The 25529-nt window shown below is 36.7% G+C and overlaps 1 protein-coding gene across 3 annotated transcripts in view; it reads left to right on the top strand.

Annotated features, from left to right (window-relative positions):
* The window catches only part of Csmd3 (CUB and Sushi multiple domains 3), a 930239-nt gene that overhangs the window by 779244 nt on the left and 125466 nt on the right, over positions 1-25529 (top strand). For 2 of the 3 annotated variants that reach the window (XM_050162600.1, XM_050162593.1), the window contains 4 exons: positions 2210-2323; positions 2787-2882; positions 4387-4590; positions 18793-18917. In XM_050162600.1, the coding sequence (XP_050018557.1) occupies positions 2210-2323; positions 2787-2882; positions 4387-4590; positions 18793-18917 (539 nt within the window). The remainder of the gene's footprint in view (positions 1-2209; positions 2324-2786; positions 2883-4386; positions 4591-18792; positions 18918-25529) is intronic. The other variant, XM_050162609.1, reaches the window with a different exon arrangement.

Below are 25529 nucleotides of genomic sequence, written 5' to 3'. Positions count from 1 at the left end.
CTTATTGCCCCCATAATGCATGTTTTAATTTCCCCAATTACCTTTCCTCTCCACTTTGTGGTTTCATCTCAGAATTAGAGAAATTTGCTAGTGCAGTATGCCATCAATCCATGGAGAGCAATCTCAGTCTCTGTCCTTGCATAACTAGATGAACACTGAAACGCTAGTGACCATATCATTCAACCAGATGCTCTCAGAATCTTTAATTTATAGAAGATATTTATAAAAAGAAAAGAGATCTATTGAGAATGCAGTTGAGCAGGGGTCTAATTATAGGATACAAAGGCAGATTTGTTTTCTTAATAATAAACATTCACATAACTCTGTTTTGGTTGCCTTGGATGTAGTGGCTGTCATAGAAAGTGAGAGTGGTTAGTATTGGGATAGCTTACATACTTAGAGAGAAAGGGTCGAAGTGGCCGAGCTTGAAATTTTCTGACTTTGAAATTTACTGTAGAAAAAAAAAATCATCTGTAAGGAGTATTGCACAATGTACTTGATACTGCAATGTGCTTGTGATCATTTTTTTTTCCTTTTTGACCATTTTGTCAGGCAATGGGGAATATCCATGTTACATCAGAGCAAGTTAACACCATAATTTGAAATAATCATACAAAACACATTATTAATACATAAACTGTAAAAAAAAACAGCCACCATTTCTTTTTCTGGGCATTTTTTGAAATAGTCTGGGATATGGAAGAAGAAATTCAGCATCTTTTGAAGAAGTCTGACCTCCAAAAGTGTTGAATGACTAGTAAGCCTTCTCAACAGTACATTGCATGTACCTGATTTAATAGGTGCATATATTTCTTCAATTTTTCTAGCAAGTATTTTCAGGGGGGAGTATTCATAAAATTAAGCACTTCAATAATCAGACATTTTTCAAAGTATCCATAGTATATCTGCCCATGTGGTAGATATCCTCTTCCTCATTCCCCTTCCCCTCCCTCTCCTCCAGCTACTCTTCCTCTTTTTCCTCTTCATTCACAAAGAAATGGACTGGGATCACCAACTTATTTCTTCCCTGCCAGTGAATGAATGCAGCTAAGTTCACAGTACTCTGGATACACCTATGTTCATGAGCCAAACTCAGCAATGCTGCCGGTGTACGGGCTGTTTACAAAGTAACAAAGTAATCCCCAAAGATGTCTGTAACCTTTGGTTTGAATTGTAGAATATGAACTGGAAACATTAAAATGGACTTGTTACACTCATTCAATTATAATTGAGCAAAACTCATTTGATTCTGAATACACGGTTATGTTTATGTATCACTAGAATTAATACCGCTGTCTGTTAAACCCACAATATTTCCACTCAGTGCAAAGTTCTAAGAATTATTATCATCGCTCACTTCTTTCTTACATTCTTCTATTTGTAACCTGAAATTTAAATTAACCTCTGCTATAGAACTTGTAGTTTCTGGATGAGTTGGGATAGGTTCTGGAGCGAAATTTATAAGGTGAATACACAGAAGTATAATAGGAATGAAAATAAGAAACTAAAGTTCTTCTGGGAAGTACTTCAGAACTTTTTTTTTTCCCCATGAAAAAGTAATGTTTTGTGAAGATTTTTTAACATTGTAATTTCTTAGGAATCTTAAATTATGTTCGTTTCATTACGAAAGACTCATAATAAGTGCGCAGGAGTCATTTTTACACAGAATGTAAATAAAACCTGGGACCTAAAGAAGATCTTGCTATTTTTTCTAGCAAACCCATTGTTTATAATGGAATGACATTTTGAGAAGAACCTTTTTTAAATCCCCTATATTAAAATCTTAGCTATCTCACCTAAAGAAGGAGAGAAAAGTTAGGACAGGAGGGCCACTGAGTAAATAAAATTGTGAGGAAAAATCTGAAAGTAGATATGATAAATACTAAATTACAAGGACCCTACAATTTCCAAATAAATCTGATATCCATTTTTTTTTAAAAAGATAGTCTTTTGAAAATTTTATTGCCTTAAATCATCGTCATTATCTTTGTGGCCTGAAATACATCTGTCAGGAACCAATTGGCATAGCACCAATCTTCATTTAAAGGTAGAAAGTACAAAAACAAAACAAAACAAAACATGCAGATTACTATTATATTGTAATACTTTGTTCTCTGTCTCCTCCTCTTTCTATTTTTTTTGTTTGTTTTTCGTTTTTGTTTTTGGATGGTTGGTGATTGGTTTGCTTCTCCTGGTTCCTGTTGATCAGTGGTGTTTGGCCAGTTTGTATTTTTCCAGACATCACTCCACGATGTTGTTGAGGTGTTTGATGGGCCAACTCAGCAGTCTCCTCTGTTATCTTCCCTCTCGGGATCCCATTCAGGTATCCTTTACTAGAACTGTCAGCTGTTGCTTAAAGACTGACTTTGATTAGTATTGTGGAGAGAGTTGAGATCTATGTCATCCATGTTAGCAATACTGTAAACAAGATTTTTTTATTAAGAATAAAACCACAATTTAATAGTAATTCATAAGCTTGAAAAATTTAATTATATTCTAGGATTGTAGTAAAATAAATATAATACTTAATCACAATCTGTGGTGTTTCGTGTGATATAAAATATTTATGAATGAGCCATATGTATTAAAATGTAATTGAAGCTTTATGGTAAAAAGATTGCAATTGAAGCTGAACCCAAAGAAATGATGTTGCTAGTAGGATTTTTAAAAAAGTAATTTGATAGAACCTAGTTTGACATTTTCAAATGACAGTGTAAAATGATAGAGTTGTTAGGTTTATGAATGGAGATTATTTATGATATCTGAGTATTTGTTTTGTTGAGTAGGAGAGTCACTTCCACTGAGTTCAGGTAATCAGATCACAATTCGATTCACCTCAGTTGGACCCATAACAGCTAAGGGATTTCACTTTGTTTACCAAGGTAAGTGACACTGTAGTCTAGAAACACACTAAGGAATGGTATCTATTTCCGTGCTATGTCCAGTTGTTGTCCAAGGCTCTCCTCACCACCCTCTAGGAAAGAGGAAAGTCACTTGGAGTAGCTATGCACTGACCCCTGCCCCATGAATCCCTTCCTGGAATGTTGTTGCTTTGACCGAATATAAAAAAGAATGCACTGCTCCATCACCTTCCTCAATGTAAATGCTTGATTTTTTTTCTTACCCTCCAACATTTTGTTTTCAAAACGTCTGTTATCCTTGTTATTCTCGACTCTTCTCATTTATTTTTCTCATAATCTTGCACTCTAAATTAAACACCTGTACTTTGGTTGTAAATTATTTAGTTAATGTAAAAGAAATGTGAAAAATATACTTTCTTAACCTCTCAGCAAAATTTAACTTTCTGCACACTTACTAAGGATTTGCACACTAAATGTTAATCACTCAATGCTTTTTCTTGCCTTTTATGGACAACGTTTTATAGTATTATTAAACTAAACCAAAAAAGAATTTGAAATATATGAGTCAACTGTATATGATCGCTTAATAGTTCTTCTTAAAATTACTTTGTACCTTCTTACTAAGAAATGTGTAAACATTTGTTATTTTGTATTCTTATTAAACTCCCTCATCTCAGTTTATTTTTTTCGGTTGGCTATAACATGCACTCTTGTCATAGTATTTTCCCATGTACACAATTGCGGTACTGTGAATCTTTTAAAGGCACTGAGAAAATTTGGTCGCATTTCCTCAAGTCGTACTAGAGGGCTTAATTTATTAGAAGTCACCATGTCATTCTTTTGGACTATTATCAGTCTCTTCAATCACATCTGTATGTGTTTTAAAAAGAAAAAACATCCTGTTGTCATTCTATTTTATTGAATCAAAAAAAGGCACAATTGATGGGCAAACAAAATATAAACTCCATCTCAAATTTTATTAAATACAATTGATGAATTAAAAACAAATATTGTTGTTAATCTGTCTGACTTACATTCTGCTTAACCTGACTGTAATTACTCTCTTCATTAGTAACAAACATACTTGGAAAATTAAGTTTGAAAACATGTTTGCAATAGCTAATTAATATTAGTAAGAGTCAGTACATGAAACAGCTGGAAAATATTTCATGTATCCTAAATTACTTTTTGTGGTTGGGAACCCAAAATTAAAAATTATACATCCATTATTGATCCTGTAAATTGCAATATCTAAAAAAATTACTTTGTTGTACTGATAAGAATTTGATAAAACAGAAGAAGGTATCAAAATTGATGTTATTTAAAGGATCATTTTAAAGAAAATGTCTTGAATGTCAATATTCTCTTTAAATTGAGTTTTATTTTTATTGAACTTAAATATCTGTTAAAATTAATATTTCTGGTTATGAAAAGAACAAAAAGTTTTAGCTTCTTTAGGCAGTTACATTATGAAATCTGTGTATGTCTGATACACATGAAATTAAAGTAACTTATTTCTGTGCAGCTGTTCCTAGAACAAGCTCTACACAGTGCAGTTCTGTGCCTGAGCCAAGGTTCGGAAGAAGAATTGGCAATGACTTTGCAGTTGGTTCATTGGTCCTTTTTGAATGTAACCCAGGATACATCCTCCATGGCTCCAGAGTCATTAGGTGCGATACAGTGCCTAATTCGTTGGCTCAGTGGAATGATTCCTTACCTACTTGCATTGGTGAGTGTATCTGTTTGTGTGCTCTGTGATTGTGCATAATTTTGGCTCATTTTTAATCAGATAAGTTCCTTCTCCAGTGTAATTAAAAATGTCTCTTCCAGTTCTCTACACTGTCTCTATACTCTCATGATAATTTCATTTTCTGAAAAACTTTTCACTTTTACATAGTAGCCTCTATGTTTGCCATTATTTTATGTTCTTAGGGTGTCTTATCTAAAATGTATTTGCCTATCCTATCATCCTTAATTATTTCGTCTCTCATTTTTTATCAATCATTATTTTAATGCTTCCCTTAATCTTTCTTTCTCTGTATATGTGTGTTTCAATTGTTATAAGCAACATCCTGAATTTTCATTGTAAAAATCTTATAATAATTAGAAAAATTTATTTTTTGGTAATGACATGGTACTCTTTTCTTAGTTCTAGATGGCTGATGGTTTATAGTAATTGAATGTTATTAATTTTTATGTGTTGATTTTTTATCTTGAAATTTTGATAAATTCATTTATTAGTTTTAGTAGTCCATTTGGTATTTTTAATATAACATCATATCATCTGCCATCACAATTTGATTTTCATTTTTACAGCTAAATGTTCTTTCTGTTTGTTTTTTTTTTCTTTTCTTTTGTTTCTCTTGTGTTGTGTTCTCCTGATGACTTGTGGTAGGTAGCCAGAATAAAACTGGCCAAAGTTGTCACTTTTCTTTTACCAGATCTTATAATTGCTTATATTACCTCTTTATTCAGTGTGATGATAGACAGTAACTTATTATACACTACTTTTTATATTATGGTGTTCCTTTGTGAGCCTAACTTATTTCACATTTTTATCATGAAATTTGTCAAATGCCTCTTCTACATTCATTGAAATAATTCTATATAATTTTTGTCTTTGTTTTGATTACTATGAGCTATCAGATTTACCTTTGTAAATGCTGAACCATCTTTGCCTCTCTAGGACGATAAAGTGATTAATATCTCCAGTGTGCTATTTGGTTGGCTTGCTTTTATTTGTTGGGTAATTGTTAACCTACGTCTTCTGTTTAATGATTTTTCCACCTAAGGCATTTTTAATAGTTGTCAAAACTTCTAAAGGTTAGGGTTTCGTAGGAAAAGTGCCAAGACAGAAAGGAGTCATGGAATGCAGCAGAGATCACACCATACAACAGATCTCATGTAAGAGACATAAGAGATTTATTATTGGGATTTGGGGGGGATGCATAAAAGGCTGTCTCAGAGTGGTGATGAGAGAGAAACAGAGAGAGAGATAGAGAGGCAGTGAGAAGAGGGGCAGGAAGAGACAGATATATCCAGAGAGCAAGAAAGCAGATCTGTGATGGTAAGGACTTTTTATTTTTTCTTGTTTCTTCGAGACAGGGTTTCTCTGTGTAATAGCCATAGTAGCTGTTCTGGAACTCGCTCTGTAGAAAAGGCTACCCTTGAATTCACAGAGATCTTTCTGCCTCTGCCTCCCGAGTGTTGGAATTAAAGGCGTGCGCCACCATCACCAAAGTGGCAAGGACCTTTCAGAGGGTAAGCTTGTCACATTGAGCTGTTGGTAATGATGTAGATGCAAATGTTGAGTTGCTGAAGGCAGACTTGGGGTCGCCTAGTTTCTAACATTAGACTGTTGTGGTTTTAAGTATTTAAAGACATATTTAAATATTCAAACAGTCTATTGGGAAGTTACTTTTATATCTTTATGATGAATAAATCAAGTCATTAGCTATAGTCATCATGGTGTATTGTATAACAGAACTCTTGAACTTTCTCTTCAATTCAGACTACAATTTGTGTCTTTTAACACTATTATAACAGTAATCATTATGAAATTATTTAGAATTACACTGAAATTTATTTTTTCAGTTACTTCTTGTGAATACTAATAATTCTGCAAGAGTATTTTGTATCAAAAATATAAAATGCAAATTAAGTTAAATTTAAAAGATTATAATTTTCTTTAAAATAGACACAAAACAATATTTTTACTCAGTTTTATCCTTTTGTGTGACTCTGAAAAATTCAAATACTACCTTACTAAGAGAAATATTTTCTTTTACATGAAAGTAATTTAGTATTTCCATAAAGAAAAGACACAGAGAAGAAAATCTTACTGATTCAGAGAAAAAAAAACGAATATAATTTTTATATTTGAAGAAGAAAAGAAGTGAAAGACAGCTATAAAATACAAGAATATAAATACTGTATTATAATCTATTTTTGTTTAAAACTGAATAAAAGTCTTATACTATTATGTTGGTCAGTTCTTCATTGCTTAAGAAAATCAAATTAAAGAAATACAAGTCTTTTGTCACAGATTATTAAGATTTGAATTCATTTTTAGCCTCCCTTTAAAGATATAAGTTTGACATATAGGAGAGTTGCAGGAGGCCATCATGGGGAAAAAAAAAAAAAAGCTACTCTCCTGTCAGCTAGCAATTGGAGGATCTGCAGATGTCTTAAAATATCACCTGTCTCCTTCATGAATTATGCTTTTCAACCCTACCCTTTTTTCTTAATGACTCATTTAGTTATGAGCTGACCAATGGACTGATTCACTGATGATATAGGTTCCTCCATGTTCCAAGAACAACTAAACAGCAGTGTCATCTGGGGGCCTAGCCTTCAACAAATGAGTCCTGGCATGTAGATGGGAAGGGGGTCCTCTTCAAACTTCACCTGTAAACTATAGTCACTGCTTAAGAACTTAATTGGTAAATTATAATGTATTTATACGCACATAAGGGCAGCCTTTGAAAATGATTCTGTATTAACCTTTATGAATGATATTAGTATTCTTGTAAAAGAGACTACAGACAGATGTCACTCCCCTCCATTATGTGAGAGCACAGTAAGAAAATGGTCTGTGTGAACCAGGAAACAGTCACTCTGTAGTCATGAATTGTCTAGTGCATGGACTATTGGCATTCCAGCTTCTCAAACTGTGAGAAATATATGTCCGTTGTTTATTAGATAAACAGTCTGTGGTGCTTTGTTTTAGCAGCACAAATGATAAGTCAAAGAATGAGCAAAAGTAGTTGGATTCTGCTTGAAAATTCTGAAAATGGACTGGTTAAAGTATCAAAGCTGAATTTGTTGAAAAACATGCTGGATGGAGCTACATTGCTATTAAATATTATAGAGAGAATACTTCTTAGAGAATAATCAAATGATCATGAAGAGACTATTGGTCTAGACACAACAAAGCCCAAGTTGACATTTCAGATAGAAATGAGGAACACATTGTTGAATAACGGTGAGAAGGCTATCCCTATTATAAAGTCATGAATAAGCTGCTCAGGTGTACTCAAAATTTTTGGAGAAAATACAACTTGGGGAGAATGAAATTGAAGTGGGTGTTTGGCAGAGGAGATAGCTAAGGCATTGAAGGTATAACTCAATTTGTTTGTCTTGACTACTTTTGTCAAATAGCATTGAATAAGAGAATGTTACCCAGTTGTGGTGGTATGTGCCTTTAGGTCAAGGTACTCAGGAAACAAAGACATAAAGTTGAGCCTGCAAGTTTAAAGAGACCATTATGGGAACCACAACAAGACTCTGCTTCAGAAAGAAAGAAAGAAAGAAAGAAAGAAAGAAAGAAAGAAAGAAAGAAAGAAAGAAAGAAAGAAAGAAAGAAAGAAAGAAAGAGAGAAAGAGAGAGAGAGAGAGAGAGAGAGAGAGAAAGAAAGAAAGAAAGAAAGAAAGAAAGAAAGAAAGAAAGAAAGAAGAAAGAAAGACAATTATTAATGAAATGCGACTCTCAATCTAAAATTTAGAAAATACCCCCCTGTAAATTGGAAGTAAGGCAGTAAGGCCAGGGTATCCAAGAGACATCTTTAAGAGTAGACAAAGGGATATTTGATAAGATTACTGTAGGTAGTTGAGAGCATAACGGGGAGATTGGTCAGATATAATGACAAAAACAAAGACCAGTTACCAAGACAATGGAGGAATTAATGAGGATTTATTTCAGAAATTGTCAAAGGCTAGTCCCTGCCTCACCCTCCCAGGCTTTAAGGAGCAAGAGCTGGCAGATTTCAGGGAGTGGTGGGGATGGGGGTGGGGCAGGGTGGAGAATCTCTCTGTTAACTTCTCTCATTTCACCAGCAGGATCCTGTCTGTGCTGTGTCACAGAGATCTTTAGCCACCCAGATAAGGTCTCAGCAGGCTGTAATGTATATGCTATTCCACAGCAAGATAATGGTGCTCTAATTGCTTCTGAATAGAAATAAAGGATGCTAATCTAAAGCAAGATAATGGTATTCTAATTGCCTCCACATGGAAATCAAAGATGCTGTGAAGAACAGCTTTGTCCAGGCAGAGAACTGCCAAAAGTTGAAACTCACCCAGGATCTCTCAAACAGACAAAGCTGACTGTACCAGTAGGTCTAGGCCTGCTACTAAACACAAGGAGAGTCACTGGATTGAAATTTTCTGCCAGGAAGAGGTGCAGTAATATAACTACAACCTATGAAAGCTATGACATGAACTATGCCAAGAAAAACATGAACACAAACTCTTGTCCTGCAGTCAGACTAGAAGGCAGTGTTACTAGACCAAGAACAGAGGCCCCGAGTCCGACCTCCCAACACAACAAGTCTTGGCTAACTGTCTCAAAGGCAGAATAAAAGAATGACTGGAGGTGAAGGTGGGGAAATGGATTTTAGCTATATGATCTTGTGAGCAGAACAGAGAAGTACCTGGGCCAGTGAGAATATTACAGTAATATAGGAAAGGGAAAAAGGAAGGAGAAGATTAGGGGCTGCAAAGGTAACATTGTTAGAACATCATTACATTGACCAACGTGTCAGCATCAGCCGGGTAGAGCCTTGTCACCAATACTAAAACACTTTGCTACTGTGTAAAAGGGAGTTTCCACTCTTGTAATACAATGTTTATTTTGCAGTTCTGTTTTAATGGAATCTGACTGTAGAACAGAATAACTCAGATAAAGGCAATTCAGAAAGGTGAGATTCTGTCAGGTCAAGAGCTAAGCCCTTAAGTCAATGTGGTGGTAGCACAAGCCTGTAATCCCAGCACTGGAGTTAGAGGGGGGGCAAGTGTCTGAGTTCCAGGGCTAGCCTAGTCTACAGAGATTCTGACGATAACTGGCAGGGCTACACAGAGAAGCTGTGTCTTGAAACAATAGCCACCACCACCACAAAACAAAAGCAGCAACAACGAAAGTGCTGAGCTCTTTCTCAAGTTTCTGGCAATTTAGGAAACCCCATGTTATCCTCATGAAGTCTGGAAGAAAGTTTCCAAAAACTTAACAGTTGACAATTTGTTTGATTATGATGATCTTTTAAATCTTGCAAACAAATGAGATAGACTTTGTTGGTGTGTTCAGTCTTGAAGTGAAAGAGAAACATAAAAGTTAAGGTCAACACAAACACTCCAAAGTGTTTAACATGTTTATGCATAGTTGCGCAGTACAACTATGACCAAGTGACCAAGGTCATCCCTAAGCTAAGATGTCAAGCTCTCAACGTGTCATTCTCAAGTCCCCTGGAATCCATGTGAAAAAATGTGTTTAGCTAAGGCAGTTCTATCACTCTAAAAATAGAATTTCATTATATATAATAACTAGAAAGAGAGAGAGGAGAGAGAGAGAGAGAGAGAAAGAGAGAGAGAGAGAGAGAGAGAGAGAGAGAGAGAGAGAGAGAGAGAGAGAGAGAGAGAGAGAGAGTGAAACCAGGACCCCAGCTCCAGCGGGCAAAGGGGATGGAGCCTAAAACCAAAGATTGTTCTCAATCTTTGTGGGCTTGTCTAAGTTCTGGTAACTTTATATTTCCTCTCATTTTTCAGGACACTATTCTATACTTATGCCACTCCTATGTGTTACTAGTACCTAACTGGCTTGATTTTATAGGCTTATAACTAGCAAAAACTTACCTCAGTATAAATTGCTCTTCAAATACTATTGGTTTGCTTTGTGTTATATTTTGATGAGACTTTTAACTTTGTATTTAGTTAATACTTCTACTTTGAGGGGCTGGAGAGATGGCTCAGAGGTTAAGAGCACTGACTGCTCTTCCAGAGGTCCTTAGTTCAATTCCCAGCAACCACATGGTGTCTCAGAGCCACCTATAACGAGATCTGGTGCCCTCTTCTGGCCAGCAAGCATACAGATAGACAGAACACTGTATATATAATAAATAAATAAATCTGAAAAAAAAAAACTTCTACTTTGAACTGTAAATATTGGGAGCTGAGAGACGCAGGCGCCTGCAGACGGAGCTGGGAGGCGCAGGCAGGCAACGATGGCTGCGGCCAAGACTGGAGGGGACCGGCGCGGAGGCAGAGGTCGCAGTCGGCAGGGACCAGCGCGCAACACAGAGAGCAGATCGCCCCACTACAATTAAATCAAAGAGGTAGGCCTTTGGTTGGTGAGGGCCCTGGCAAACAGGGAGCCGGGACCTGTTCCGGAAAACCCTTCTTAGGGGTGAGAGGGTTCTTGGCCCCCGGCAGGAGCCAGGAAACAGAGTGAGGGCAATTAGTAAGAGAAGCCTCTGGCCAGCAGAGAAACCTGATTCGATTTTAAAAGACCAATTAGATAGCATTGAAAGGAGGAGATGGGCAGGCGCCAAGGCAGAACATCACTCAATAATCAGAAAAACAACATGAAAACACCAGATCCCAAAGATCTTACAACAGAATGATTTGAACACCCTAACACAGAAGAAGTGGAAAAAATTGACTTTATGAAAGCAATAGAATCCCTTAAAAAATGTAATAAACACCCTTATAGAAATGGATGAGAAGATAACAAAAAGTTCGAAGAATTAAGTAAATATGTACATGAGACCCTGGGAAACCAAGAAAAAACGATCAAACAGGTAATGGAAACAGTTCAAGAATTGAAAACTGAAAGGGAAGCAAGGAAGAGAACACAAAGGGAAGAACAGCTGGATATGGAAAATCTAGGCCAACGAGCAGAGTCTACAGAAACAAGCATAATCAATAGACTACAAGAGATAGAAGAGAGAATCTCAGATTCTGAGGACACCATAGAGAAAATAAATGCACTGATCAAAGAAAACAGCAAAGCCAACAAATTCTCATCACAAAACATTCAAGAAATATGGGACACAATAAAAAGACCAAACCTAAGAATAATAGGAATACAAGAAGGAGAAGAATCACAGCTCAAAGGCCCAGAAAATATTTTTAACAAAATTATGGAAGAAAACTTTCCCAACATAAAGAAAGATATCCCCTTGAATATTCAAGAAGCATACAGAACACCAAACAGACTGGATCAAAGAAAAACATCCCCTCGCCATATAAAAATCAAAACACAAAATAGACAGGTTAAAGAAAGAATATTAAGAGCTGCAAAGGAAAAAGGCCAAGTAACCTATAAAGGTAAACCAATCAGAATTACACCTGACTTCTCTATGGAAACCATGAAAGCCAGAAGGTCCTGGATAGAGGTACTTCAAAAGCTAATAGACCATGGATGCAAACCCAAACTTCTATACCCTGCCAAGCTAGTGTTCACTATCAATGGAGAAAACAAGACATTCCAGGATAAGAACAAATTTAAACAATATGTAGCCACAAATCCAGCTCTACAGAAATAATAGAAGGAAAATCGCAACCCAAGGAATCCAACAATGCCAACACTGCCTACAATAACTCAGGCATCTAGTGAACCTTCACCAGCACAACTCAAAGAAGGGACACACACACAAACTCTACTACCAAAAAACAATAAGAATAACCGGAGTAAACAACAACTGGTCATTAATATCACTTAATATTAATGGTCTCAGTTCACCTATAAAAAGGCACAGGCTAAGAGATTGGATACGAAAACAGGATCCAACATTCTGCTGTTTGCAGGAAACACATCTCAACCACAAAGACAGTCATCTACTCAGAGTAAAAGGTTGGGAAAAGGTCTTTCAAGCAAATGGTCCTAAGAAAAAAGCAGGTGTGGCCATACTAATTTCCAATAAAACTGACTTCAAACTAAAATCAATCAGAAGAGATCGAGATGGACACTTTATACTCATAACAGGAACAATTCATCAGGATGACATCTCAATTCTGAATATCTATGCCCCTAATATAAAAGCACCCACTTATATAAAAGAAATATTACTAGAACTCAAGGCAGACATCAAACCACACACACTAATAGTAGGAGACTTCAACACACCTCTCTCTCCAATGGACAGGTCAATCAGACAGAAACCTAATAGAGAATTAAGAGAATTACTGGAGGTAATGAAACAAATGGACTTAACAGACATCTATAGAACACTCCACCCAAATAGGAAAGAATATACTTTCTTCTCTGCAGCTCATGGAACCTTCTCAAAAATTGACCATATACTCGGAAACAAAGGAACCCTCCACAGATACAAAAGAATATCAGTGTCCACCTGTGTCTTATCAGATCACCACGGATTAAAGTTAGAAGGCAACAACAATGCTGCCCCCAGAAAGCCGACAAACTCATGGAAACTGAACATTCAACTACTGAACCACACCTGGGTGAAGGAAGAAATTAAGAAAGAAATTAAAGTCTTCCTTGAATTTAATGAAAATAAAGAGACAAGATACTCAACCCTATGGGACATGATGAAAGCAGTGCTAAGAGGAAAGTTCATAGCACTAAGTGCCCACTTAAAGAAAACAGAGAAAGCATACATTGGGGACTTAACAGCACACCTGAAAACTTTAGAAAAAAAAGAAGCAGATGTGCCCAGAAGGAGTAGAAGACTGGAAATAATCAAACTGAGGGCTGAACTGTAAATATTTTAATTTCAAAATTTTCTGAATACAGTGGCTAAAGAGATGGCTCAGCAATTAAATGAATTAGCTGCATGTCAGAGGACCCACTGTTCTCAGCACTTGCACAAGATCTCAAAACAGTCTGTAACTCCAATTCCAGTGCTTCCAGTGTCTCCTTTGGCCCTTCAATGACCCCACATGAATGTGGTATACGTGCAGGCAAAACACTTATGTATATAAAGCAAACCCAAATAAATTTAAAGATAAGTATTTTGAATACAAATGATTGTGTCTAATTTTTAACTAAAAACTTTGGCGTATGAACATTTTTAATACGAAAATCATCACAGAACTGTCTGAAGTTCATACTTACGTATTCTGTTTATTTTTTTGTTTAGTTTGAACGTTTGTTGTTACTTAAGTTATCGCCTGCTTCAAGCCCTTGATCTTCCGATTTCTGCTCACTAGAACTCAATACTCTTTGATGCTTTTCTGTCTTACAGCATCGTTTCTTTCAAGTCTCACATGGAGACTTTCTGACTCTTGCCACTCATTCTCCATCCATTCTCCATACTCTTGTTCATGCGAACATCCATTATCTTATACACTTATAGCTTTTGTATTTGTTTAAATTTTCCTAATCTACTTGAATCCATCTCATTTTCTCCACTATACTATTTTATACTTGACCAAGAGGAGATTGCTGATACATAATAGCTGAGCAGGGAGCGTTTATTTATTCATGCTCATTGATAATTTTCTGAATGCATGCAGATATAACAATGTTAGCCACCTTCCCACTGAGTTCAAGCCGTCAAATTTCATCATTGCTCTACATAGCCATATTCTTGATTGTTCTGTTCCTTACTTAAGCACATCTGAAGTTTTCAAATGCTAAGATCTGCAAAAAAGTGATACAGGTAAAATACACAAAAATGAATTTAAATGGAAGGATAGGAAAAATGCAAGCAGCTGGCATATATGTAAGTGTAATCTTGTACAAAGCTGTATCCAAACAATTCATGAGTAAATTGAATTATAACATTGATACAAATTTAAAGTTGTAAAGAAGGTAAAAATGATTAATAAAAGTTAGATAGAGAGCTTTTCCCCTCAAATCTGTCCCTGTTACATTTTAGTGCTCTTAAGATATTTCAGTCCTAAGCCCCAAGGCTGTCCTGCTCTGAGACTTGGAGATTCAAATAACCCCCTCCAGCCACTAATAGCCTTTACAATACAAGGCCTTAGGTAGAAGGACTTCTGTCCGTGGGAAGTCTCTTTTGAGCAGTCCCTGAAGCTACCACCTATACCCCATAGAGGGAAAGTCTTTAATTAGCTGCTTATCCCTTCACTATTATCTGCTGTGTTCTTCCAGTGCCTTCCAGACCCAGAATCACCTGCACTTGAAGGTTCCCAGGCAATGGTACCATTTATCTAGTTCATCTCTTTTTCCAGAGTGGGAAAATTTTGAAGATGTATGCTTATGTGTGTGTGTGTGTATTTTTTTAGCATGATCTCAACTTTCATTCCTTCATTGGCTCATTTGTTCATCTTTACTTGCAATCAAGAAATATTTATTAAATATGGTGTTAAATAGCGAGTATCAATATTGATAAGAAGTATAATTTTTAATTCTGAAATCAGCACCAGAAGGCAGTCAAATTGTTTTCCTTTTATTGGGAGTAAGGTCCCAGCCTTATCCTAGGAGAGGCACACACAAACGTGGGAAGATCCCCAGGTGTCTGGAACACTATGCCCCAAAATGATTCCAACAGAAAGGTGTCAAAGATAGAGATCCTTGAAGGCCATGGCAAGTGCAAATTAAATAGCGGAGGGAGTCAGTGAGTAGAGTGTGAAAGGACCTTAATACGTTTCTGGAAAATCACTTGTAGTAGACCAGAGTAGAAGCCATAAGATGAGCTAAGAATCTGTCTATAATAGTCACGACAAAATGGAACAATAATTGAGAGTGAGAGATCAGAATCATGGAAATGAGATTTGCCAACAGTCAGGATATACTATCTATCTATCATTAATCTACCTGTCTATTTGTCTATCTATCATCTATCTATCACTCTATCATCTATTTATCTATCTATCCATCTATTCACCTATCATCTATCTATCTATCTATCTATCTATCTATCTATCTATCTATCATCTATCGTGTGTGTTTGTGTGTGTATGTGTGTGCATGCCTATATGTGTGCACACATACGTTAGTGAGTACAGGTTTACACATATAAAGATACCTGTGTGGAAGTGGGAAGATGACTTCAGGAGTCTCTTCTTGCCTTCCTCCTTCTTCAAGCAGGCTCTCTGTTGTTACTGCCACTGCTTTGCACACTCCAGGCCCATGAGCTTCTGATCCATTTTCCTGTTTCTGCTGCATGTTCTGCTGGAGGTTGCTGGGATTGCAGATGCAGAACCATCTGCACGATTTTAACCAGTGCTCAGGAACTAAGTCGAGCCATCAGGCTTTCCCTGCAGCATCAGCGCTGACTGACTGAGACACGCCTCTAGCTCAACGTGTCTATTTTAAGGAGAATTACGGGATTTGAGAAATCGAATATGTGGTGGAAAGAGAATTAAGGAGAATTACGGGATTTGAGAAATTGAATATGTGGTGGAAAGAAAGAGAAATCAAGACGACTCTTGGTTTTATGGCAGAGGAACAGTGAGTGACATCAGCATCCACTGAGTTCCAGGAGAGAGGAATGAGGAAGAATGTAAAGCTATTATTTGGACATATGAATTTTGAAATTCATAATGAGCAATGTTCGTCTTAAAGATATTGGAGGAGGTGTATACAGCCTGAGGTGAACACTTGCTGTTTGCAAAAGATATGGAAATAAATCTTTTTTCCATTTAAAAATGGAAAAAATGGAGGGATGATGATTAGCTAGATGGAACGAGGCTAATGAAATGAAGTATATTTATATGTTTTTTAACAGAGAAGTAACATTTTATTTTATAACTTTAGAAAGATCATTCTGACAGAAATTTGCAAGTATATATTATGTATAAATTATAGAGGAAAGCCTTGGTTATGATGAATGTAATATGTCAGGCAAAGAAAATGAGAATTTGACTGAAGAGTATAAAGATGTAAGAGAAGAAATGTAGTGTATTAATTCATCCAAGGATCAGAAAGAACTTTGTGAGCCATTTTCCTTCCTTTATTTTTATCAACTATCTATCTCTCATCTACCTATCTATCTGTCTGTCTGTCTATAATTTATTTTTGGAGCAATTATTTTATGATTCCCTTTCCAGTCCTTCCAGAATATTTTTGATCCCTATAGAAGAGTTGTCAATATTTTTAAAGGTGCAAAATACTTCCTAATCAGTGTAATTGAATTTTTGTTTTGCCCTGGCATTGTATGTAATATAAGACAGCAGACAGAGCCCAGTGGTTAGGAGATCTGTTTGTAACAAGAGGCTACTCACAAACACACCAGTAACTCCAGTTCTAAAGGATCTGGCATCATCTCTGGCCTCTGAGGGTATCTACACACATGCACATACTCATGCTAATGCAAATATGAAAAAAAAAGAAAAGAAAAAAGAAGAAGAACAAAAAGCCTGACAAATGACTATAAAAGAGTGTTACTTGTAACATTTTGGTTGTCTTATTCAAGCAAGTATCTTGTAATTTTGCATTTGAAGAAGTGTCACAAAACTGTGATTTATTTATGTAAATCTGGTGATAAGCATGTATGAAGGAGAGATGGCTTGGTAGGTATGACTGTGCTTCACAAGGAAGAGAATTTTACATTCCTGCAATCTAAGTGCTTGGGGAACAGAGACAGCTTCATGGCTGACAGCATAGGTCAGGTTCAGTGAGAGAGCCCGTTTCAAAAGGATAATGCAGAGAGAGGGCGGGACACACAAAGACCTCACTGGTGCTCCCCCTTCTATTGTTTGTCTCTCTGTCTCTGTTTCTGTTTCTTTCTCTCTCTTTCTCCCTCTCCTCTCTTATATATATATAATGTTTTAAATTATATTTTTACTTATAGCTACCATTATAGGCAAATTAGGAAAAAATGTTCAACCAACAAAGCACCTTTTGGTATTCAAAATAATAACAGTTGCAACCAAAAAAAAAATCTAACATGTTAATTATTTATAATATTTTAATCAATTGGACTAGTTTCTTCACATCAAAAATATTTGTTGTGAAATTCCTTTCTGTATGCTATGAATATGTTTTATTACCTTTGCTTATTAAAGAAGCTTTTTATGGCCAATGGCTTAGTAGAGTAAAGCCTGGCAGGAAATCTGAACAGAGACACAGAAAGAAAGTAGGTGGAGTCAGGGAGAGGCCATGTAGCTGCCAAAGGTGACAGATGCCAGATTTTTACCAGTAAGGCACAATCTTGTGCTGATACACAGGTTAATGAAAATGAGTTAAGATGTTAAGAGTTAGTTAATAAAAAGCCTGAACTAATAGGCCAGCAGTGTTATAATTAATAGAGTTTCTGTGTGATTATTGGGGTCTAAACAGTCAGGAAACGAGAGAGCAGTCTTGTCCGACATTTTCTTTTTCACAAAGCATTTTGAATTCAGTAGTATTTTCATTTCACGGATTAAGACCTTGACATTCTGATGAATTTGAGGAACATTCTCAAAGAAAAGAGGATTCAAAATTTATGAATCAGGCAGTGCCCAGAATCTGAATAAAGTTATTCATGACACGAGACCTTAATCTCATACGTACATTCTGAAAGAGCTTGGAACCTCAGCTGAGTTTCGTGTAGATTTAAGAGGAAGAACAGAACATATTGCTCTCTCTTGTAGACTGATAATAACCATTGAAGTATCTATTTTCCCTTGTGGAACTTTGGATCCAAACCCCAGGATGTAAATCCCAGGCTCATCACTTACTGAGAAATCTGTTAGCTTCTTAATGACTCTGTTTTCTCAGTCAGGGGATAAAGAAAAAAAGATTTTATAGTCAGTTTGGACAGTTGGAGTCTTAAGTGAATTTAAGTACAGCAGGGATTAGAAGTCTTGTGATATGGAGTGGACTGAATGAATGTTTTCATAGTATATACTACCAGGATCAATATTAGATTTCAAAAGATCCCCTTACCCCTCATAGAATAATAAAGGATGGGCCATATAACTTCAAATACTAATTTTAAAAAAACTTCTCTATGTGTATGTAATAATTGAAATTCATTCACTTCATTTTGTGTCTGAGAACACAGTCGGTGAAGTTTTATGGATTATAACAAAAATGATCATCGTAACTGTGGGATTTTAGATATTCTCCCATTAATGCTGTTTAATTAATTTCTGTAGGTATTTTTGCAGTGCGCTTGGAGGGTTAAAACATATGTGATGTGGTTTTGTACACAAAACTGTTCAGTATTTGAGGCTGTCGCTCTGACCTTTGTCTTATTTTAATCCTCTGTATTAGAATTAACTGGCTTTCCTGCTGCTTCGTTTGCAGTGCCCTGTGGGGGAGTTTTAACTAAGCGCAAAGGGACTATTTTGTCTCCTGGATATCCTGAGCCTTATGACAACAATTTGAATTGTGTTTGGAAGATCACAGTGCCAGAGGGAGCTGGCATTCAGGTAAGAATATTTTTCTTTGTTTTTTTTTTTTCATTTTGTATTTGGAATTAATATTTTCAGAAATGACAGAACACATATTATTTTTTAAAGTTTAGCAAATGGTTTGGATCGACATGATTAAGCTTAATAGAAATATATTTATTATATTTGAAACTGAAATTTTTTACTTGGAAATAAAATAAAGTCAAATCCAGTTGCAAAAAAGCAGGCAATAAAAAAAACAAAAACAAACACACAAACAAAAATCTGACACACAAAACAGAATCATGAAATAAGGCAACTGAAGGGGTATGTATATCAGAGAGTCTGGCCATCTCTGGCCTAGACTATTTCCATCAGAAAATGGAGGAGGCTTAAGGTAAAAAGAAATTCATCCCAGTCATACCTCCAGTAACTTATTCCAAGTAAAATCCATCTGCTAAAGTTTCAGATCTCTGAATAGTTCAATGACTTACTAGCCCTAAATTGAGAGCTCAAGTATATTTTATGTTTTAATTACTATGCCTAAGAAATCCATGACACAAAAATTTCTCTGTTCTGCAAGCCTCTCTGTTCTGCAAGCCCTTTGCCCAAGGACAGATAGTTCCTGAAATGCTGGAGGCTTTTGTTTATGGGAGATAACAAGCCAAGGTATCGGTATTCATACCCCTAAACAAGTTTGTTTGTTTGACCCATCTGCTACCATGTGCTTGACCACACATGGGCAGGAGGTTTACAGGCTGGCGGTACATCAGGATGTATGCTTCTCTTTGACTGGACCTGATGGGGAATGCAATGAATTATGGGTTTTCCTTCTTAATTCCTTGCCATACTTAATTCTGGTATATTTTCCAGAAACCTGGGTATAGACCTGGCCCGAGCCCGTCCACCTGACCAGTATTTAATTAATGTTTTCCTCAGATTTGGCTTTGAACTCTAGCAGTGGTCTAATTCTCACCTCCAAGATTGGCATGACCTAAAGATGGAATCACCTCTCAGGGGCAATGCATCTGAACACTGCTGTGGAAGAGCAGATCTTCAAAATAGGAAATTGTGAAGATAATCTCAGGGAGACCCAAACACTGGGGGGTATTATTATAAAAGCAGGACAATAAATGGCAAAGAACAATTTCTTTTTTGTGTTTAGATTATTAAATTCAAGGTTGCTAGATAGCTTAACAGCTAAAAGAGCTCACTGCCAAGCCTAGTAATCTGAGTTCGCTACCAGCTCTCACATGAAGGAAGGAGGTAACCAGCCACTGCAGGTCATCCTCTGATTGTTACATAGGCACTGTGGCACTCTCAAAGTTTCAGTGTGCACGCACACACAGACACACACAGAAAGAGAGACAGACAGACAACACACAAGCAGAGAGACAGAAACAAAGACAGAGAGAATAATAATAAATAAATCCATGAATAACATGATTTAAAAAATTAAAGCTATCATGGGTGTGAAAACATCCTTTGGAGCATAGGAAGCATACCAGCAGCCATACCCCTCAGGAAAAGTCGACTCTTATTTCCTTAGCGGCCATCTGTGTGTGTGGTAGCTTTCAGGTGTGGATGGGGCCCCAGCAGCCTCTCCACCAGTGTTGAATCTTGAGTGTCTCTTGCATAGGTCTCCTGTAGGTAGCTATAGCTACTAAGAGTTTGTAAGTGCATTGTCTCTGTTATATCCAGAGAATGGCAGTTTACAGGAGGACCCCTGCCCTTGCTTCAGCACTCACATTCTTCTTAGCCCTACTTTAAAAATGTTCCCTGAGCTTTGGAGGTGGAGTTGAAATAAATGTCTTATCTACATCTGAGTGCACCTTCTCATTCCCAGCCACTTTTTCTCAGCTCTTTGACCAAATGTAAAGTTTGTATAGGAAACAGGACCCACTGTAAACAAACAAGATCCTTTGAACATAGCTTAGAGCAGCAGTAACAATATTTGGGCATAAAGATAACTATTTGGAGGGCAAGTAGACAACATTAGCATTTAGTAAAACAAGAGGAATGGGTTTCCACCAGCCCTCCACACCCCTGAGCTTTTGACCAATTTCACAGCATCATGCACAAATTCCCACCCAGGGATAGGCCTCCCATCCTATCAAGAAATAGTTGATTATCCAGTCACCACCATGCCAATATTGCAGCAGTGGGCACCTCCTTTCATTCAGATTGGTATTAGCGCATGCAGAATACAGTACTGAATAAGAAAAATGACAATTTTTCTGCATCCAGGACCTCACGACACGTTCCGGTACTGTGAAAGCTACCCACCAGGAAAGAACTTTCCTTGTTAGTTTGAGATTGATTTCTCTATGTCCTAGAAGCCAAAGCCTGTGGTGTCTTCAGGTAGAGAGTTGGACCCTCTTGTTCTGTGATTAATCAAGCACACTGGCAATGACCTGTGCTGTTAGGAGGGGCCTCTGCAGTGGGCTTCCGTGATTCAGAATTCACAGGCGGTGCCCCATATCTGACACTGAGATTTTGATTTAATAACTCTTGCTTTCTGGTATTGTTCTCATATGCAGAATACTGGTCTCATATATAGTCATACATAGATTATTAGCTTACAAAGGAATGGGGTTTCACAAATCTGTTTTTTATACATCTTTATATATGTATAAAGATGTTTTACATATCTTTTGTTTTAGTTAGTTCACCTTCTACCCTTTCCTACTTATACTTTTAAATATAAGTATATTTTTAAAGTATACTGTCTTCTAATTTAATAATATATCACATGTGTTCTACCATGCAATGCCCTCTTTAAGGGCCCATTTACCTCCTGTCTCCCATGAGCCCTTTCTGGATTTCACCAAAATACATATTGTGAAAAAAGATTAGAATCAACAAAGACTTCAGGATTGCTCATACCCCGGGTTGTACTCAGAAATGAGAATCATGTTGAACTTTTTTTTGTTATTTTATTTATTTATTTATTAAATATTTCACGTTGAACTTTTATCATCTCATTTATTTAAAAGGTTATGAAGGATAGCCTTGATTATTTATATGCTATGAGCTTATTCACTTCGATCCCATCATAAAAGGATAATCTAGAAAACTTGTATTTCTCTCTACTATCATGTCCTATTTTTTGGTAATCAGCAGTGGAGCTTTAGTACTTAATGCTCTGATCAAGCTGCTCTCCCATAAGCACCTGCAGAACTAAACCCTTTGCATTGTTCATCTGTGCAGTGAGACAACGCAATGTAAGCCTGCAGATTCCCCTGGCACTCTCGAAACCCTCCTTGCCTCCTTAGTTCTTACATCAACATTTTCACGGATTTTAGTAACTTTCCCTCACCTGGTTCATGTTTTTCGGAATGGGAGGTCCATTTATTTTAGGTCATATTACCCTCTTGGCAGATTCTTTACTTCTATGTGCACAGTAACTGTTAAGAGCTAAGGATAGCCAACGTAATAACAGGTTGCAAGAACAAAAACAAAAAAAAAAAAACAGCAAAACAGAATAGATCCAAAGCCCCCCCCCTTTTTTTTAATATGATGAGCACAATTGATAGCACTTGGATGAACACAGGAATCCCACATCTCTAGCCCCAGCTTTAGACTGTCTGAACTAGATACTAGATGTCTTCAGTTTAAATTGTTGTTAAGCTATCCAATAGTGACTTCTTCAATTTTTCTCAAAATGATTCCCCCATTGTGCTTTCTCTCAGGGCAGTCCCATCTCCATTCACTTTCCTTTATCATTCTCTATACCAGGATGTCCCCAACCCCATTCAGTGTTCAAGCCAGAAATGTTGACTTTTATTCTGTCTAATACTGTGTATAACAGACTGGATTGCGATGGTGTTTCACAGGTCTCTATTTCTTTCCTTTTGTACTTTTACCACAAAAGACCATGTGGCTCTCATCCTTGTCTTAGACATGTTTTTTTTTGTTGTTGTTGTTTATTCTTGACAAAATAAATAACACACCAACCAAACATCCAAAAAATGATTCCTTAAAATGGAATTCCGTACTATCACTGACTTTCTCACAGAGCTCAGATTTCAGCATCGCTTTTAATCCTCCACAGCAGTCGCTCCTTCTCTACTCAGGTCTCATTTTCTGAAGTTTGTTATGTTCACAACTTCCTCCTCTGTAGCTGCATGGCATCCTATTTCCTGTGGATACTGTGAACATTATTTCCTCTCTATTTGACACTACCCAGTATTTCTCCCTATTTGCCTTCACTTTACCTTAGTTTTTGTTTTACATATATATATACATATATATATATATATTTGATAAACCTTCTACAAACTAGATGAAAAGGTTAATTTCCCCCTTGTACATTTTTATTCTAAGACTAATCTGATTTTCCTATTCTCTACTAATTATCTGTAAGCTCTTGAGGGCAGTGGCCAAGACAGTTCTGGCAGCTACTGCAGGAGTTGGCACTACAAACTCAGTAAATATTTTTTTAAAAAATCAATGGACACTTCCTCAAGCTGTGGATTTGGAATGATTTGGAGAATTAGAAGTGCATAATGAACTAATAAGATACTAGTAGAAAAACTGTTATATATCACTCGTGTTAGGAAAACACTCTCAAAACTGTACAGGTCAATGCCAATACAAAACCTTTACTAAGGAAGTACTTTATTTAATGTATCCTCTCAGAAAACAGAAGGTGGCTTTAGCAGACTATTTAGAAATCTCATAGCATGAAATATATATAATACTCTTAAATACTCTGAAATTCTGTTGACCACATTGAAAAATAACTCCATCATGATAAAGGCATACTCAATGCATCTCTTATGTTGTAAACTTGAATGTTTATAGTTTTATAACTAATCTGCAGGTTTAAGCAACATTTAATTTGGGAGATATGGTAGTGAACATGTATGCCTAAAGAACTATATGAATATTTAATCAGACTTGAGTTGAAATAAGTTAACCTTTGGTAGAAAAATTTTAGAGAAGAATATTAGGCAATAACTTATGATTGACAGTCCTTTGGAAAAGCAACAACATAAAGATCTGTTTGTTGTATTAATATAATGTGATAAGTATGCGGCAAGCAATAGATTTTTGTATTTCCCTCTCTATCTTATCAACGTGTACCTGGGACAACTCCCAAGAGGTTATATTTACCAAGAAAAGAAATATTTACCAACTTATAGGGAAATATTGATCACACAATTATTACCAAGATGGATTTTTTTAAGTTCTTAAGAGTCCAGAGTAAAGGAATATATTTTTCTGATAAATACCTGATTTTAATAATTAGAAACATACTGCATGTGTTAATCGGTGTTTCTATTGCTGAGCAAAAGCGTCTTGGGCAGGAAAGGGTTTATTCAGCTTATACCTGCATATCACTGTTTATCGTCAAAGGAAACAGAACAGGACCTCTAACAGGCCAGGAACCTAGAGGCAGGAGCTGACAGGGAGGACCTGGAGGGGTGCTTCTCACCGACTTGCTCAGCCTGCTTTCTTATAGAACCCAGGACCACCAGCCCAGGGATGGTATCACCCACAATGATCCCTAATTAAGAAAATGCCTTATATGCTTGCTATACCTGGACATGATGGAGGCATTTTCTTAATTGAGGTTCATTTCTCTCAGAAGATTTTAACTTGTTGCAAGGTGCTATAAAATGATTCAGCTTTCTCCATCATGAAGCTGTCCTGCTGCCATGGTGGCCTGTTTTACCCCATGCAGACTTCTCAAACGGCTAGATCAGTTTCTTTTTCTCTTATTTAAATTTGTGTCATTGTAGATTCTCAGTCATTTATTTGCATATCAGAAAAGATTCCAGAACATGGCCTGCTAGGTTTTTTTTTTTTGTTGTTGTTGTTGTTCTTTTATTTTATTTTGTTTTTCTGGCTATTTCATCTTACAGCCTATATTTGCCTAGAATCTCTGTGACAAATTGTATCAGATTTCTATGGTGACCATAGCAGATCACCAGAAACCAAATAGCCATCTAACCACTTACATGTCTTCTCAATGAACTAGAAGTGACTATCAAAATCTTGCTTTAGCATTCAAGCATAAAACTGACAGTGGATCTCCTATTCCAGATCTCTGAGGAATTCTTCCGCTGTCTCCAATATTGAATGGCAACACTTATCTCTTGGCTTTGGCCGCATCAGTCTTATTCCTGCTCTTGTGGGCACATTGCTTTCTCATCCACATTTAAATTCAATGCAATACTCCAGTGTGGGTCTCTGTCTCTATCTCCATCCATCTCCAGATGAAGGTTCTATGGTAATATGCAAGATATTAATCAGTATGGCTATAGGATAGGGTCATTTCAGGTTCTCTGTCCTCAGCTGCCCCAGGAACTAACTGGGGACATCGCCTTGGGCACCTGGGAGCACCAAATCTCTTGCCAACCCTAAGATGGCTCCCTTAATTAAGATGTGTGCTTCCCTGCTCCCCTATCCGACCTTCCTTTATCCCAAACATCCCGTTTCCCAAGTTCCCCCCAACCTCCCCTTCTCACTTTTCTCTCCCCATCTCCCCTTACCTCCCTTCCCCCCCTCCCCCAAGATCCCATTTTTTGCCCGGCAATCTTGTCTACTTCCCATAATCAGAAGGATAGCTATATGTTTTTCTTTGGGATCACCTTCTTATTTAGCTTCTTTAGGAGATCAAATTATAGACTCACTGACCTTTAT

This window comes from Alexandromys fortis, unplaced genomic scaffold, assembly GCF_014885135.2.
Source record: "Alexandromys fortis isolate MF-2015 unplaced genomic scaffold, M_Fortis_MF-2015_v1.1 scaffold_17, whole genome shotgun sequence".
In the NCBI taxonomy this organism is placed as follows: domain Eukaryota; kingdom Metazoa; phylum Chordata; class Mammalia; order Rodentia; family Cricetidae; genus Alexandromys; species Alexandromys fortis.
Note: the sequence above shows the minus strand (reverse complement) of the source record. Positions and strands in the feature narration are given on the sequence as shown.